The sequence below is a fragment of the Neomonachus schauinslandi genome, chromosome 3 (assembly GCF_002201575.2).
Source record: "Neomonachus schauinslandi chromosome 3, ASM220157v2, whole genome shotgun sequence".
Lineage (NCBI taxonomy): Eukaryota > Metazoa > Chordata > Mammalia > Carnivora > Phocidae > Neomonachus > Neomonachus schauinslandi.
The window spans coordinates 3812988-3830463 of NC_058405.1; the positions used below are offsets into that span (position 1 = coordinate 3812988).

At 40.0% G+C, this 17476-nt stretch overlaps 1 protein-coding gene across 1 annotated transcript in view; it reads right to left on the reverse strand.

The window, feature by feature from the left end:
* MYO16 (myosin XVI) overlaps positions 1-17476 on the reverse strand; it is a 441248-nt gene that overhangs the window by 138747 nt on the left and 285025 nt on the right. Inside the window, exons 23-26 of the mRNA XM_044913335.1 lie at positions 10914-10989; positions 5742-5917; positions 2979-3059; positions 2508-2713 (exon numbers count right to left, since the gene is read on the reverse strand). Of these exons, the coding sequence (XP_044769270.1) occupies positions 2508-2713; positions 2979-3059; positions 5742-5917; positions 10914-10989 (539 nt within the window). The remainder of the gene's footprint in view (positions 1-2507; positions 2714-2978; positions 3060-5741; positions 5918-10913; positions 10990-17476) is intronic.

Sequence of the window (17476 nt, forward strand, 5' to 3'; positions counted from 1 at the left end):
GCAAACACTCAGCAAGCGTACCTCTACATTTAATCAAAATTGGATCCGCTAGACTAATGTGATTCTCCAGTTTCAGTTAGGAAGACTCAGAATGATCGGCAGTTATTAAAGCCAAAATACCACAAAGCAAATTTGCAATATCATCACATCCACCTACAGATTCCACAGGAATGTCATTATCCCTGTTTAGTGTCCTGCTGGATTTCAGGAACAATAAATGCTGTTCAAATAAGTAGGTGCCTGCTTCAAATTGGGACATCTTTTTCTTCCCTGTCCAATACACTTGTGGCAATCATATTCCTTTTTGTGTACTAAACAAAGTAATTTCTTTTCAAAGGGTTTTATTCTCTAACAATTAAGACAAGGGGATAGGAAGGGAAAATCAATATTTTACATAGGAACAATACATTCGGTTATCTGATTTTGGCAAGCAAAATTTTCTATTAAATTGCACCTCTAATCTTTGTTTATATAATGATGCTTGATTGCCTGAGGCAATGTCAAAGTTCTGATGAGCTTTCTAAATAAATATTAAATTATAGCGGAATCACTATGTTGTACACCTGAAACTTACGTAACACTGTGTGTCAACTATACCAAAGACAAAAATTATGCTACTTCCTGATGTGACAGTATGTGGATTACGTTTTATTCAAGTTCTATAGAAACTGATCATCTCTCTAACGATCAGTGTTTTTTGTGACAATAGCCCAGACTGGAATCCTTCATTTAAGGAAGATGGTGGCAAGATGCCTGGGTGGCTCAGTCGGTTAAGACTCCAACTCTTGATTTCAGCTCAGGTCTTAATCTTGGGGTGGTGAGTTCAAGCCCCACACTGGGCCCCACGCTGGGCATGGAGCCTAGTTAAAAAAAATATATGGTGGCAAATTTCCACTGAAATAAATTAATAGTTCCATCTCTATTGATATGACACTGCAAATAAGGATAAGTAGAAATCATATCTCCTTTTAAGTAAGGGGCTGGTGAAAGAAATACAAAGATTTACCAAAAAGTATCATTTCCCATCCCCACTACTCTTTTAAACAAACCATGGCTCTGGTCTCTGTTATGTAGAAATGTAGACAAATAATCTGCAAGGCCAGGTTCATTCTGAAAGCACTGATTAAACACTTCCAGTGCACAAGCATTGTTACTGAGTAAGACACGGTCCCAGCCTAGAGGTCATGGTAGAGCAAGAGATGCGTATATGTGAAATGCCGTACTTAATTTTAATAGACATTCATCTCATATACTGTTTTCCTAGAGATAAGTCCTGGCTGAGTATATATGTCAAAGTAGACTTGGAAAAATACCAAAAAAACAAAGGTAAAAAGCATTTTCTAATCATTGTGATATATAATATAGATACACACATGTGCGCACACAGCCAGGCTCACCACCTTCTGCCGGGGGAACAGGGCAGTTCAGACAACTGTTGTTCTCAGTTAGCTGCCTCCTCATGCGAGTGGCTCAAGTGGAACTTCTGGTCAACCAAGTGTTAAATCTCTTTTCTTAAATGAATGGTTTGTCAAATAGATTTTCCATACTAGGTGTACAGTTAGTTTTAACCATAAATGCTAGATTTTATTCTTGTAATACGGACAATATTTTATATCAATTTTATTTTAAAACTTCACCTTCTTCTATACGGGATTACTAAATACTTCCTTTCTTTTTTTTTTTTTTTTTTTTTTTTTTAGAGTGGGGAGGGGGAGACAGGGAATCTTAAGCAGGCTCCATGCCTAGTGTGGAGCCCGACATGGTGCTTGATCTCACAACCCTGAGATCATGACCTGAGCTAAAATCAAGAGTCAGATGTTCTATTGGCTGAGCCAGCCAGGTGCCCCTATGTTCTTTTAAATAGAAAACCTTATGTAAACATTATAGGCAACAATTTTAGAAATCTTTAAATCCAAGGAAATCTACTCAGATAAAGGAACATGAAAATAGTTTCCAAGGTATCAAAGTTTAGTAACTTCTACAAAAAGCTTGGTCAGTGCATTTTATTGCTTCCCAGAGTATTTTGTTTACTCAGCTTAGAAGAATATACTTGAACCTTGAACAAGACAGGTTTGAACTGTGCGGGTCCACTTATAATGGAGATTGTTTTATATAAATATAGTGCAGCACTATAAATGTATTTTCTCTCCCTTATGATTTTCATAATAACATTCTCTTTTCTCTGGCTTACTGTATTATAAGAATATAGTATATAATACATATTACATACAAAATATGTGTTAATCCACCATTTGTGTTATCAGTAAGGCTTCTGGTCAACAGTAGGCTGTTAGTAGTCAAGCTGTGGAGGGATCAAAAGTTACATGTGGATTTCCAAGTGTGTATGTGGGGGTAGGCGCCCCTAACCTCCCCCATTGTTCAAAGAGTCAACTGCATAAACAATAAAACCAATGCCTGAAACAAAGAACAAAACAGAAGATCCCTGCTAGCACATCGTCAGAATGCCACACTAAGCATGCACATAATGTTTCAAGAGCAGAATTTACCTTGACAGGAAATCCGAGAAGGAGAGGCGAACAGGGTATCCATACCGAATGATCTTCACCATGTCCAGGACCCCAATATATTGTAGCTGAGCAGACACATAAAAATTATCAAAAGTATCTGGCAGTCTTGAGTTATTGGGCTTGATGCAATGAACAAAGTGCGGAGTGCGCTTCTGAAGTTTTCCAATAATATCCGTTAGAGATTTCTAGGGAGAGAAGCAAAAAATAGCTGATTCTCCAAAGAAAACACTGACTGAAAATACAAAGAGCTTTTCAATAGAAATGTTTATCTTTAACCCATATATCTTTTATTACGAATTCTCTGTGGTGTGTGTGTCTTGTGTGCACACTGAGTGCTTACTTTCATCTGAAGGTACTCAAGAGGTCAAAAATGGGGAAAAAATACACGTAAGCCCTCTACAGTTGATATAATCAAAATCTAACTTTTGGAAAACCAAAAAATCCACTAACCCTGAGTTGCGATGCAATGGTGACTGGACCTCCCCGTTCCAGTCTTTGAAGAAATGTAGAAGTTCCTTTCTTCTTTAATAACTGTAATGAAAATAAAAAGAAACAAAGGGTGAGCAGATTTATTTATGTAAGTATGTAGTCATTTATTTTTAATTGAAGTATCGTTGACATTAGTTTCAGGTGTACAACACAGTGATTTTAGTAGTATTTTCCTAAATTCCATGTAGAAGAAAAAAATTCAGCCTCCCATCCATGTAAATTCACTCACAGGACGACACAGATTCATAGCAGACTATAAAAATCAGTACCAAATGATTTTCGGCGATGGTACTATAAACTGGGGAAACGGGCAACTACTTGTTAAATAATACCATCGCCGCCAACCTTTCAAGTACACAGAAGTTGCCACCCTGCTTCTATTCAGATTTTGAGAATCAGAGCCCGACTCGCTTAGCAGGAAACAAGCTCACGCTGGTGCTTGGTTGCGTCACCATTGTGCGTGTGTTTCAGGAAGTGGTAGCTTACTGCCGGGCAAACGGATACTCGCTTATGTTCCAAAGATTTGATGCTCTAACAATCACTGGTTTATTCCCTTAAGTTTAACCACGATCAATTTCTTCCCCTTTTTTTTTTCTTTCCCTTCCTCTTCTTATTTTTTTTTTAACTACTCAAAGGAGTTAGTAAATTACCTGTCTGAAAAATGGCAAAAGTCTGTGTTTTCTTCGATAAGTCATTATAGACAGCTCTTAAAAGAAAAAAAAAAAAGTCATACGTAGCAAAGATGAAATGATAGTGGAGATAAAAGAAGTCAGTGGAAAGGAAGCCAATGGGGAAAGAAAGGGCAGGAGGTAATTAATTCAATCCCACCGGGGGTTAAAAGGAACCCCGGCCACTAATGTACTATTGCCCTTCACAAAATCACACAGACTGAGACCAACATATCTATTGATCCAAAATCATTTATGTTACAATAAAGAGGTCTTGATAGGAGAAAAAATCTGATGAAACATTCTTGTCAATACGGTGCTGTTGCTATCACGGCAACCGCTCATTTCCTTCCATTAACGTGAACTGTCAAGCTGAAATGATCAATGGTAACTGACAAGGGAATGTAAAATGAAGCGATTGGTCCAAGATCAACTGGTTTTCTACAAACACAAAGCCAAGCGTGACGCTCAGTTAAAGAGTGGGTAGAATCCTGGTCACAGGCGCAGACATGCAGGGATGAGGGCAGGTTGCACAGAAGTGAGGAATGAAACACTTAAGGAATAATTGTAATAAATAAATCTCCATCCCTTGAAATTGAACACTCAATTTCCCTCTCTGGGTGGAGGAACCACCGTGAATTATCTTCCTTTTGCAGTCCTTCAGGGAAAAGACTAATAGCATCCATGCCTGGTAATGTTTAATAATTAAGGTTAAAAATTACAGTTTAGAGGTGTGTGGTGATTTCTCGCTCTTGATTCCAGGATGATTGAGAAAGGAAGGGCCAGGAGGTTCAGCGAAACCCTCAGGAGTAGAGATCTTCCTTACAAAGGGTAAACCCTTCGTCTTTTTTATGTAAAAAATGCCATTTTGTATGCAGTGAGGTAGAATTCCTGTGATCAGATAGCGCAGGAATGACTACATCAAAGGATCCCTAATTGTAGGGACCACTGGCTAAACACACACACACACACACACGCACACACGCATGTGCGTGCACACTCACTCATTTCTTTTTTTTTTTTTTTTTTTTTAAAGATTTTATTTATTTATCTGAGACAGAGAGAATGAGAGAGACAGAGAGCACATGAGAGGGGGGAGGGCCAGAGGGAGAAGCAGGCTCCCCGCCGAGCAGGGAGCCCGATGCGGGACTCGATCCAGGGACTCCAGGATCATGACCCGAGCCGAAGGCAGTCGCCTAACCAACTGAGCCACCCAGGCGCCCCCACACTCACTCATTTCTAATATGTTATATACATCTTGCCACTCTTCCAAAATAGAGCTGATTTTAATTATGCTTTTATTTTAATTGGTAAGCTAAAATGCATTCCAACAAGCTACAACAACTGAATTTCTAAAATTGATTGTCCTGGACACCTTCCCAAACATATTTCTCATCTCTATGGTTTTGGTAGAGGCAAGCGGAGCAAACCAGACTACCGTCAGGGGCTGAATCCTTAACGTTAACACATTTCCTACCTATTTCCTATCAGTTTGAGAAAACTCCACTGAATCTGTAGTTCTGTTTTATAAAAAGAACCTTTATGTTTTAAGTATAACCACACGTGCGTTGGACACGTACACATTAAAACTAGTATGATACAAAAGTAAGCTTAAAATCTACAAACTATCCGGTAAAAGTAATTCCAGCCCCGGCAACATACACGATGTCTTTAAGAGAAGCTACAATTTATTGTTTAGAGACCTAAAACCTCTGAAGTGATTAATGTCAACAGAATAAGGTAGCTAATTTTATTCCCTGCAGTTCCCATTCATCAAAAGGACAGTCACCGAGACAAGGCACAAATGGGATGTTGCAGAGACAACCAATGAAATTACTAATGCCCCATTTGCTACTGAATTTTCACTCTACGGTACCCTCTTCTACCATCCCCTCTCCCTTATGATTATACTTCAGGCAGCATCCTTTGCGTTCATTTTTTTAAATTAAAATATCAACTTGTTTCCATCAGTTTTCAGAGTTGCACTTTAAAAAGAAAAAGTAAATGTACTAAGCAGACTTAAGAACAACCAAACAAGAATCAGAGAAACTCCTACCTTACTGAGTTCTAGATAATTCCTGTTTTCTCCAATAATTGAAGAAGCTGCCGTTTTCTTACTGAGCAGGGATGATTTCTGTCCTCTGAACTTAAAAGAAGGAGAGGAGGACACGAGGGATCCCGTCTGTGACAGTTTCGACTGGAACAAATGATGGATCACGACATTTTCACTAGCTAGGAAAGAAATAAAGAGATATTGTGAGTGGCATTCAAACTGTTATGTACATAAGCTTTCAACACACCCTCATTCCAGGGCCGTAAGCCCTAGACATTCTCAGTGCAAGACGTAAGTGAGAGGTCCATCTTTCCCTTTGCCCACACCATTAATCCTAGCACTTGATGAATTCTGACCTTCCCTGTCCTTGGCCAGGAGTCCTAAGCCCGTGTCCCCTGTCCTCCACCTGAGCACTGGCCCTTGGCTCTCTGAGTAGCACCTGCTACTCTCCTAGCCATGGGAACTGAATCTCACCTGCTTGGGTATACGGGCCTTCAGTGCCCTTGGCCAAGTCACGAAGACCTGTGGTTTCCACCAGCAACTTCCCACCCCAGAAACACACGTCCCAGGATCTAACCAGTCTCCGTGTGTGTGTAAACACCTGCGGGGGACCCTGTCTCATTTGCTTATACCAGTTGTTAGGGGAAACTGTTCAGCTACAAAGGTAAAAAGCCGATGTATTTTACATGTTAGGTTATACAAATTCTACTAAATTTTGGTTACAAATTGGAATAGCATAGTGAAAACTGTATATGGTGGTTAGGGCTCTATAAGACACTTTTCTCACGTACCTACATTTGTATATACACAACCCTCACACTTTAGTTTCTTTTTCTACAAAATGACCATGACATACCTACTTCAAGGATTATACAGGATTAAAATGTGAAGTCACGTGCACATCATTTAGGATCATGCCGACTCATCAGCTGGTTAGCACTGTTCAGCAGCAAAACCTTTTTTCTACCTTTTCCACACCCAGATTATTTTGCTTGCTCCGACTAACATATTTAGTAGCAAAGCATATAAAGGAAAGTCACTACATAATACACAAACTAGGGAGAAGTGTCAGAGAAGGAAAGAACAATTATGGAATGCAGGAAGGCAAAATGGAGCCTTGTGGTGTTGGATCCAATTTAGGGCTATCAAGATAAATTCATGATTTTTAATATAGAGCTACATACCTATATATTATCTATATATCTTTAACTGTCTAGTTCTGAAGGAGCCTCAAAGCAAGGACAACCCAGTAGAAAAGGGCTCGTCAGGCCCCCAGACCTCAGTGTTTCTTAACACCATTCTTCTCTAAAATAAATCTAGGCTTCTTGGGCACAGGGCTGATTCGGAGGCATAGCAAATAATCCCGGAACATTTTGGAATATAAGGAAGTGCTAAACAAGATCATGAGAATCTGAAAAGAATGTGGGAGCTGGCTTGAAGGGGTTCTCCCTGGCCACGTCCTGAGCAATGTTAGCATTAAAATAATGATAGTAATAGATTGTGATTCATTCGATAAAATAGGAATCTATGAGCCCATACATAATAATTTAATTAGTTAATTAATGAAAAAGGGGAGTTCTTACAATTGAATGTCACAATTGATGGAAAAACGGGGGGTAGAAAATCACGATTTTGCAACCGTCAGAGAAATTGTTGATTCAGGCAAGAATCATTCATGTACGCAAGCCAGCGGGTGAAAGTCTGACGTGGAAGAGAATATTTACTTGCCTCATCCTCCTTACAGGCTATCAATGACAGAGGAAAATAGCAGCTTTCCATTACGGAAGCCCGACGGGGGTCACCTTAACAAGGCTATGTCACCAATGGTGTTTCAAACAGTCGGTGCATCCTCTCAACGGGATGGGTGAGGGCCCTCCAGCTCCTCTGTGGGATTCCCGCCAAGAAGGGGCGCGGACGCCAATGTGAGCAAACAGCAAATAAATCCAGATTGAGGGACAGTCTTCAAAATAACTGGCCTTTAGGTTTTAAAATGTCAGTCATGAAAAAAAAGATAAGCAGAGAAAATGTCCTAAATTAAAGAAGACTGAAGAGAAATGACAACTAAATGCAGCGACCGGCCCTGAACTGGGGGGCAATCATTACGAAAGACATGGCAAGAGTGAGTGGCAAAGGGACAGAACTCGGGTCTAGATGTTAGCGCCGCATCAATGTTTAATACTCTGACAGTTGGCTGATGTTCTGTAAGATAATGTCCTTTAGCTTAGGATGTATACCAAAGATGCCTGTGACTTGGTCTCAAATGGTTCAGAAAATATATGTCACACACACACACACACACGCACGCATACACACCTGTGCTCACATGCATGCACATGCACGTGCACACGGGCACACAGAGGGAAGGATGCTGGGGAGTGGAAGACAGGGTGAGTGGGAGGGAGAAGCCAGAGTAAAAGAACGGAAATGAGGAAAAGGAATCTGGAAAAGGGCATATGGGAGTTCTTGGTACTAATTTTGTAACTTTAAACTTGAAATCATTTCAACACAAACAGTTAATGTTTGTGTTGAAATGGGAAGCATCCCCCGCAGGGGGTCTGTAAACATTGCATCCAGTGTCTTCCTGCCAGGACAATCAGGATAAGCTAACTTAGGCGCCCAGTTTACGAGCAGGTATGCAGAGGCACTTGGAGACAATAGACTCAAGAGCTGTCAACATTATTGACAGTAGATCTTAAATTTTTTTATTTTTGTAAGCAGACTTAATACTCCAGATTTTGACTCTTTTGCCTCTTTCTGAGCCAAGCAGACTTTATTTCACATCTCAGGCACAGATGAGAGCACTCACTGCATTTCTGCATGAGCTGAGTCTCCAAGCTACCTGCCTCCACTTGGAAAGGTGTCTCATGGACAAAGGGATGTTTGTTCAGATCCCATAACAGACCCTACCACCTTCCTCAATTGGGAGCTTTTTGATAATATGAAGATTCAATTAGATACTATAAACAAAGTACCTAGTAAGGTACTCAAAAATAAAAAAAATATATTATTTATAAATTACACTAGCTTTTTTTTTTTATGTTATGTTAATCACCATACATTACATCATTAGTTTTTGAAGTAGTGTTCCATGATTCATTGTTTGCATATAACACCCAGTGCTCCATGCAGAACGTGCCCTCTTTAATACCCACCACCAGGCTAACCCATCCCCCCACCCCCCTCCCCTCTAGAACCCTCAGTTTCTCAGAGTCCATAGTCTCTCATGGTTCGTCTCCCCCTCCGATTTCCACCCCCTTCATTTTTCCCTTCCTGCTATCTTCTTTTTTAAACATATATTATTTGTTTCAGAGGTACAGGTCTGTGATTCATCAGTCTTACACAATTCACAGCGCTCACCATAGCACATACCCTCCCCAGTGTCTATCACCCAGCCACCCCATCCCTCCCACCCACCACTCCAGCAACCCTCAGTTTGTTTCCTGAGATTAAGAATTCCTCATATCACTGAGGTCATATGACACGAATTACACTACCTTTTAACAACTATTTACAGCATCAAAACATTTCACAAATTCATAAAATAATATCACAACCATGCATCTTTTTCCTATATGACAGAATGGGTTAGCAACTGTGGCCTGTGGGTCAAATCCGACCCACTGCCTATTTCTGTACATAAAGTTTTATTGGAACACAGACATGTCCATTTGCATTGTCTACACCTGCTCTCTCATTATAACAGCACAGTTGAGAAGTTGCAACAGAGACCGTATGGCTTGCAAAGCCTGAAGTGTTTATTATCTGGTCCTTTATAGAAAACACCTGCTACTTCCTGTATAAACATATATGAATGCATTGTAAATTTGTCCACCTGCTCAGATGACAAAAGTATTTAGAATGAAACAAGACTCACTTGTGTTCTCTTGGAATTTAATAGCAAGTATACACAAAAGAATGACTTTAAAATATAGGGACTCTGTTAAGATAAGAAGGATCACAATATCATTAGCCATCACATTCTCTTTCTAAATATATATTCTAGCACCTGAAATAAAAAATAAAGAAAAAGCCATTGCACCATCTTCAAAACCATGCTATATATCAGATCTTCAAAAAAGATATGACTTAGATGGCAGTACATTATAAATGGAAGGTCAAATAATTGAAAACAAGAAGGAGGATATTTCCAATGATAATCAATAGGGTCAATTATTTCCTTCTGCATGATATTATATATTATTCCAATTCCATGCTCCTCCCACCAGTCTCAGTTTTAAGAGAACTCAATCACCGTAAGTTCTGAGAGACGAGCCGAGTAATTCCCAGTGAAAAATAATCTATTGCATCTGTGCTGCTTGATTTAAGGTAAGTACGTTCCTCAAGCCAACAGTGATATGGATGTCTTATTTCCAGCTCAGAGGCATCCAACCATCTCATGAAAGGCTATCATAGGCTTCTTTTTCCCAGGAAAGATAAATGACTCAGCTCATGCCAAGCAATTTAAAGCACAAAAGATGATACATTTTAATTCACTTTAAGGTTGTTAGGAAAATGAGAACCAAGGTCTACAGAATTGCTATCAAGAAATAATGACTAAAGTAGGCAGAAGTACACATTTTGATACACAGAAATGCACCATATCCAAGCGTAGTATATAGTTACTTACCTGTTGTATAGAAATAGATACACGTACATAAAGGGCTAAGATTCGCTAAGTAGATGGAGCCTATATGTTGATACATACATATATGCATGTGTGTGTGTATATATAAATCTATACACTCCCTCTACTTCATGGGCATTAATTCTTTATAACGGAAAGTACGTAAGAATAAAATACCACCCTTAGGTGTGCTCCAGACTTCATCTTCAGTAATGAAATTCACCCTGCTGTGGCCTAAATAATTTTGGAAGCTGTATTAATCTTTATTAGTCTTCACAAAGGAGCTTTTTTATGTTCATACCACTAGAGTGGTAAAGGTATTTTATATTTCTAGCTGCTAAAAGCTTAGTTAAATTATGGTTTCTACTAGACTCCAAATTAAATTGTAGCCAAGGTACAGCGTGGCAAGATCCATTCTTTATTATTCCGGGCTTTAGAATGTAAAAGATATTTCAATTCCCCTGTCGCCAGTGGCATATTACAGAGGACAATGTTCAGAGATGGAGAAAGAAGGAATGTGTGGCATTTTAACCATAGGGGAAAAAACTCACTTTTCATTACAAATAGAAGATTCTGTGAGAGGCTGTCTTTATTTTTTTCAATTGCTCCAACAATTTCATACATTACCTATAATAAAAGAAAACAGCACGGTTACTAATGTTTAAACGTGATCACAAAAATTATTTCTTTTAAAGAATAATCTGATTCAGAGGAAGTTTTCAATTATTCACCGGAGAGGCGTTTCATGTCTTCGAGTTCATGTTACACCCAAGTTCAAAGCTCCCATCCGGGTGCTCCCTTTCTGCACATCAAACAAGGGACACGTCTCCTGTTCTAATTTTCCAAGTCCCCCTCTGATTGTGAGTTTAACAGAAAATGGTGGTGATTCACATTCATGCAGCCCCCCCCCCCTTTATTCTTGAGGACCCTTGCCTGCCCAGAAAACTCACTAAACCAGGTAGGAGGATTCCACCATGTCTGGGGAAGAAGGAGTGATTTCAGTTGAAGAAATTCAATGGTCTCTTTATTGAAAGAGTCCTTTTGGATCATTTAAACAGTTCGTCTTTAAAACGAAGAAAACACGGGGTGCCCAGCTGGCTCAGTTGGTAGAGCACGAGACTCTTGATCTCACGGTTGTGAGTTTGAGCCCCATGTTGGGTGCGGAGAGTACTTAAAATAAAATATTGGAGAAAAAATGAAGAAAACACGATTCTGAGTGAAACACATAGACACCTCTGAATCAGACACAACACACACACACACACAAATTGGACTACCTGAATTTATCTAAAAACATTCCTAGTCTGTCTTTGCCTCTGTTATGGCCTCATTTTGTAATGGCCATTCCTAATCCCACAGTAAAATTCCTGCCATACCTTGAGCGCAGTGACTACAAATTGTTCAACTCTGCTCCCTGCAGGAACTAGCAGAACGCCTGTCCATTGGGCACATTTGATAAATATTCGGTGAAATGAACAAAAAGATTTTAATAGATTATGACCAAACACCACGAAACATTGTGCTGTCCATTTCATGAAAGCTTGTGCTGATGAGTCTTTCATTATCACAAGATCATGCTTTGGATCTTGTGCTTTTTGGATCATGCTTTGGAAAGTTCTCATGAATGGCACCTCTATTGGGCGACACGGAGAAAAAGCTAAAGGTCTCTCATTGAGACTCAAGTCCAGAACTTCCCAGTGGGAGACTCCAGTTGGTCAAGTCACCTAGGAACCAGCATCTCGCACACACATCCAAGAGCAAATGCTCAACTAGGGCAGCTTGATGCTTGTAGGAAGCACAGAGTTTAGCACACGTTTCTACTTTATCAAATTAACACATCTTGAAGCATGCAAGCTTAATTATTTTTGTGATAACGGGCAAACCACGATAGCTCTCTCTCACATGTTAAATAATAGTCTGAAGGGCACTCCGAGTCTGAGAGATTCTGACCTTACTCATAAGATATGGATGACCACAGTATTGACAGGATTTGAGTTCACAGCTCAACACAAGTTTTAGACACTGCCCACAACAGTTGGTTATTGTATCATCACAAGATAATAATGCAAATGACTGAGAATGTGTTACATAAAATTGGCATTAGTGGAATGTTAACACATGGTTCCAAAGAATATTTTTTTTCCTGGTCCCAAATCTGGAATGAAATATTTCCTCAAGAAGTCCTTGCATACTTGAGGGGAAAATCAAAATGAGAGACGCCTCCCCCCCGGACCCTAAAAGGTACACAGCAGCACATTATCGGTGGGCCGGTCAATGTTTATAGTTTTCAGTGGATGGAGCCGAGAAATACACACACATACCAAACACCTATGTGAGGGTTTTTATTTATTTATTTATTTATTTATTTATTTATTTATTTTCATTTTAAAGATAAAATACAATCTGATTCCAAATTTGGTCTTTTAACCATGACAATTTCTTCAAGCCAATGAAGTTTAACATTGGCCTTGGCAAAGGCAATTTGAAAATCTAAATAAATGATATCCACTCTTGTCCATTTATTACGTCTATATATAACCTGCTACCAACACCATAAAATATTTCTGAATAGGGGGTGCCCGGGTGTCTCAGTCATTGGGCGTCTGCCTTCGGCTCCGGTCATGATCCCAGGGTCCTGGGATCGAGCCCCGCATCATGCTCCCTGCTTGGCGGGAAGCCTGCTTCTCCCTCTCCTACTCCCCCTGCTTATGTTTCCTCTCTCACTGTGTCTCTCTCTGTCAAAAAGTAAATAAAATCTTAAAAAAATATTTCTGAATTAAGCTTCTGATTTTGAGATCATTGCAGATTCACCTGCAGTTGTAAGAAATCATACAGCATCCTGTGGACCCTTTACCCAGTTCCCTCCAACGGTAATGTCCTGCAGAACGACCACAACCAGAGTATTGACATTAATTCCATGAAGATGCAGGACATTCACCTGAGCGCACAGATCCCACATGCCACCAAGTATGGACACACTCATCTCCCTGAAATCACTTGAACCTATTGGGAAGAGTCTGCTTCTGGGCTCTTTACTCTGTTCCATGGATCTATGTGTCTATCCCCTCACCTCTGTCTTGATTACTGAAGCTTTATAATAAGACATTAAATTAAATGGATGAATTCTTCCCACATTATTCTTTATAAAAATTGTTTTGGGCCCCTGGGTGGCTCAGTCAGTTAGGCGTTTGACTCTTGGTTTGGGCTCAGGTCATGATCTCAGGGTCATGAGATCGAGCACTGCGTTCGGCTCCGTGCTCAGCGGGGAGTCCGCTTGAGATTCTCTGTTTCCCTCTGCCCTCCTACCCCCCAAAATAAATAAATCTCTAAAAAAATTGTTTTAACTCTTCTAATTTATTCACTATTCCATATAAATTTTAGAGCAATGTTGTCTATCAACAGCTCTATATCTAAACAAATTTTTGCTACGATTTTGATAGGAATTGCATTAAACCTGGGTGGCATTTTGGGGAGAAGTATTACAATGCTGATTGTCAGTGAGACTACTGACCATGCTGTGTTCTAACCCATGAACGTGACATATCTCCTATGCAGCTCTGTTTGCTTTCCTCATGGCTTTGCGGGTTTTCAGCATATAGATCCTCCACATGTTTTGTTAGATTTATACCCATTCGCATTTTTTAGGAGCGATTGTACATGTTATTATATTTTTAATTTTGGTGCCTTTTATTAGTATATAGAAATACAGTTGATTATTTTACATTTATGTTGTATCCTGTAACCTTGCTGAACTCACTTATTAGTTCTGTGAGGATTTTTTTTCCTTTTTCCTTTTCTTTTTTAGTAAATTCCTTGGGATTTTACACATAGAAAATCACATCATCTACAAAAAGACTGATTTATTTCTTCCTTTCCAATATATCTGCCTTTTATTTCATTTATCTTACTGTACTTGCTAGAACTTCCAGCATTATGTTTAATAACAATGGTGAGAACAGACATCCTTGCCTTCTTTCTGATCTTATGAGCAAAACACTCAATCTTTCACCATTAAATACTATGTTAATTGTAGGATTTTTGTAGATGCTCTTTATCAAATTGAGGATGTCTCCTCTAACCCTATTTTTCTGAGTGTTTTTTTTTTTAAAGATTTTATTTATTTTTTTGACAGAGAGAGACACAGCGAGAGAGGGAACACAAGCAGGGAGAGTGGGAGTGGGAGAAGCAGGCTTCTGCAGAGCAGGGAGCCCGACGCGGGGCTCGATCCCAGGACCCTGGGACCATGACCTGAGCTGAAGGCAGATGCTTAACGACTGAGCCACCCAGGTGCCCCTGAGTGTTTTTATCATGAGTGAATGTTGAATTATCAAAGGCTTTTTCTGCATCAGTTGATATGATCACGCAATTTTTTTTTTCTTGTTTAGCCTGTTAACATGGTGGATTAATCTCGACTGATTTTCAAATTATCGTACCAGCTTTGCATCTCCAGAAGAAAAAAACCCAAATTATTCACGGTGGATAATTCCTTTTACATATTGTGAAATTATAGTTGCTAATAATAAAAGTCTTTTGCATCTTCATTCATGAGGGATACTGATCTTCAGTTTTGTGTGTGTGTGTGTGTGTGTGTGTGTGTGTGTGTGTGTGTGTGTACTGTGTCTGGTTTTCATACTGGGTAATACCAGCTTCATAAAATGAATTGAGAAGTGTTCTCCCTTCCATTTTCTAGATAAGATTTTATAAGTTTAATGTTAATTTTCTTTTAAACATTTAGTAGAATTCTCCAATGAAACCACTGGGGACTGGAACTTTCCTTTTGGGGAGATTTATATTTTAAGTTCATTTCCTTGATGGTTATAGAGATATTCAGTGATGTATTTCATTGGGTAAATTGAGGTAGTTTGTGTTTTTTGAGGAACTGGTCCATTTCATTTAAGCTGTTGTTTGGGACAGTTGATTACAGTATCCCTCTCCATCTTTTTGGTGTCTGCACGGTCTGTGGTGAAACTCCATTTTATTCCTGATAGACTGCGGTTTGTGTCTTTTCTCTTTTTTGTCATTCTTTCTACAGGTTTGTCATTTTCTGGTTATCTTCAAATAACCAGCCCTTTGTTTCATTGATTTTCTCTACTTTTTTTCAATTTTATTGATTTCTGTTCTTGTTGCTGCCTTCTGTTTCCTTGCTTTGGCTTTATTTTGCTCTCCTTTTTCTAGGTTCTTGAAGCAGGTGCTTAGATCATCGACTGAGACCTTCCTCTTTTCTAACATATGCATTTAGTGATACACATTTTCCTCCCCACACTGTTTTAGCTGTGTCTCACAAATTCAACATGTACTATTTTCATTTGAGACAACATATCTTTTTAATTACCTTGAGACTTCCTTTTTGACCCATGGAATACACAGAAGGGCACTGTTTAGTTTCCAAGTATTTGGAAAACCACCTGCTATCTTTCCGGTATTGATTTTTAGTTTGGTTGCATTGTGGGAGGTAAACCCACTCTACAGAATTCCAATCTTTCTGAACTTCTTCAATTTTGATTTATGGCCCAGCACATGGTCTTTCTTGATCCATGTTCTGCTGGGACTCAAGAAGCATGCATACTCTACTTTCATTGGTTTAAGTGTTCTGTAAGTGAGTAGGTCCTGTTGGTTAGCGGTGTTGTGGAGTTCTACTCTATCCTTGCGGAGATCGTTACAGATGTCCTGTCGCGTGTCCAGAGCAGGGTATCAATGTCTCCAGCATAAACTTTTGTTTCAGCTGGCTTCCTCTGATGCCACCTGGCAGGACAAGGGAGGCACAGCCTCATCGCTGCCACGTGGGAGAAGCCAGGCTCCCCACTCAACCACCTCTGATGGAGAAGAGGGCACTCTCATCACTGCTGGGCAGAGGGGTGTTCTGGTCTCCTGTGCCCCCGTCATACCTCCCTGGCTGTGGGGTGAGCAGGTGGAAGGGGCTGGCATGAGTCTTCATGGCTTACCACACGGCTGCCACTGAGGGGGTGTGGGAAGAGGGGGACTGTGGCCGGGTTACCTCTGGAGGGTGGCCAAAGTCCCGGCCCCCCACTAGACCTCCTCTGACATCCTCTGCCGCAGTGGGGAGGTGGGGGTACAATACAAATTCAGAAACTTAGCACAGAAATATGAAATAGGCCTATCCATTTCAAAACTGCATGCCCTAAGAGGAAAACTGTATTTTAATAAGTGTAACTAAAAGGTTGTGTCTGACAAAGAATCCAATCAAGAAATGGGCAGAAGACATGAAAAGACATTTTTCCAAAGAAGACATCCAAATGGCCAACAGACACATGAAAAAGTGCTCAGTATCGCTCGGCATCAGGGAAATCCAAATCAAAACCTCAATGAGATACCACCTCACACCTGTCAGAATGGCTAAAATTAACAAGTCAGGAAATGACAGATGTTGGCGGGGATGCGGAGAAAGGGGAACCCTCCTACACTGTTGGTGGGAATGCAAGCTGGTGCAGCCACTCTGGAAAACTGTATGGAGGTTCCTCAAAAAGTTGAAAATAGAGCTACCATATGATCCAGCAATTGCACTACTGGGTATTTACCCCAAAGATACAAAAGTAGGGATCCGAAGGGGTACGTGCACCCCGATGTTTATAGCAGCAATGTCCACAATAGCCAAACTGTGGAAAGAGCCAAGATGTCCATCAACAGATGAATGGATAAAGAAGATCTGGTATATATATACAATGGAATATTATGCAGCCATCAAAAGGAACGAGATCTTGCCATTTGCAACGACGTGGATGGAACTGGAGGGCATTATGTTGAGTGAAATAAGTCAATCAGAGAAAGACAAGTATCATATGATCTCACTGATATGAGGAATTCTTAATCTCAGGAAACAAACTGAGGGTTGCTGGAGTGGGGGGTGGGGTGGGAAGGATGGGGTGACTGGGTGATAGACACTGGGGAGGGTATGTGCTCTGGTAAGCGCTGTGAATTTTGCAAGACTGTTGAATCTCAGATCTGTACCTCTGAAACAAATAACGCAATATATGTTAAGAAAAAAAAAAAAAAGAAGAAGAAGGTAGCGGGAGGGGAAGAATGAAGCGGGGGAAATCGGAGTGGGAGACGAACCATGAGAGACGATGGACTCTGAAAAACAAACAGGGTTCTAGAG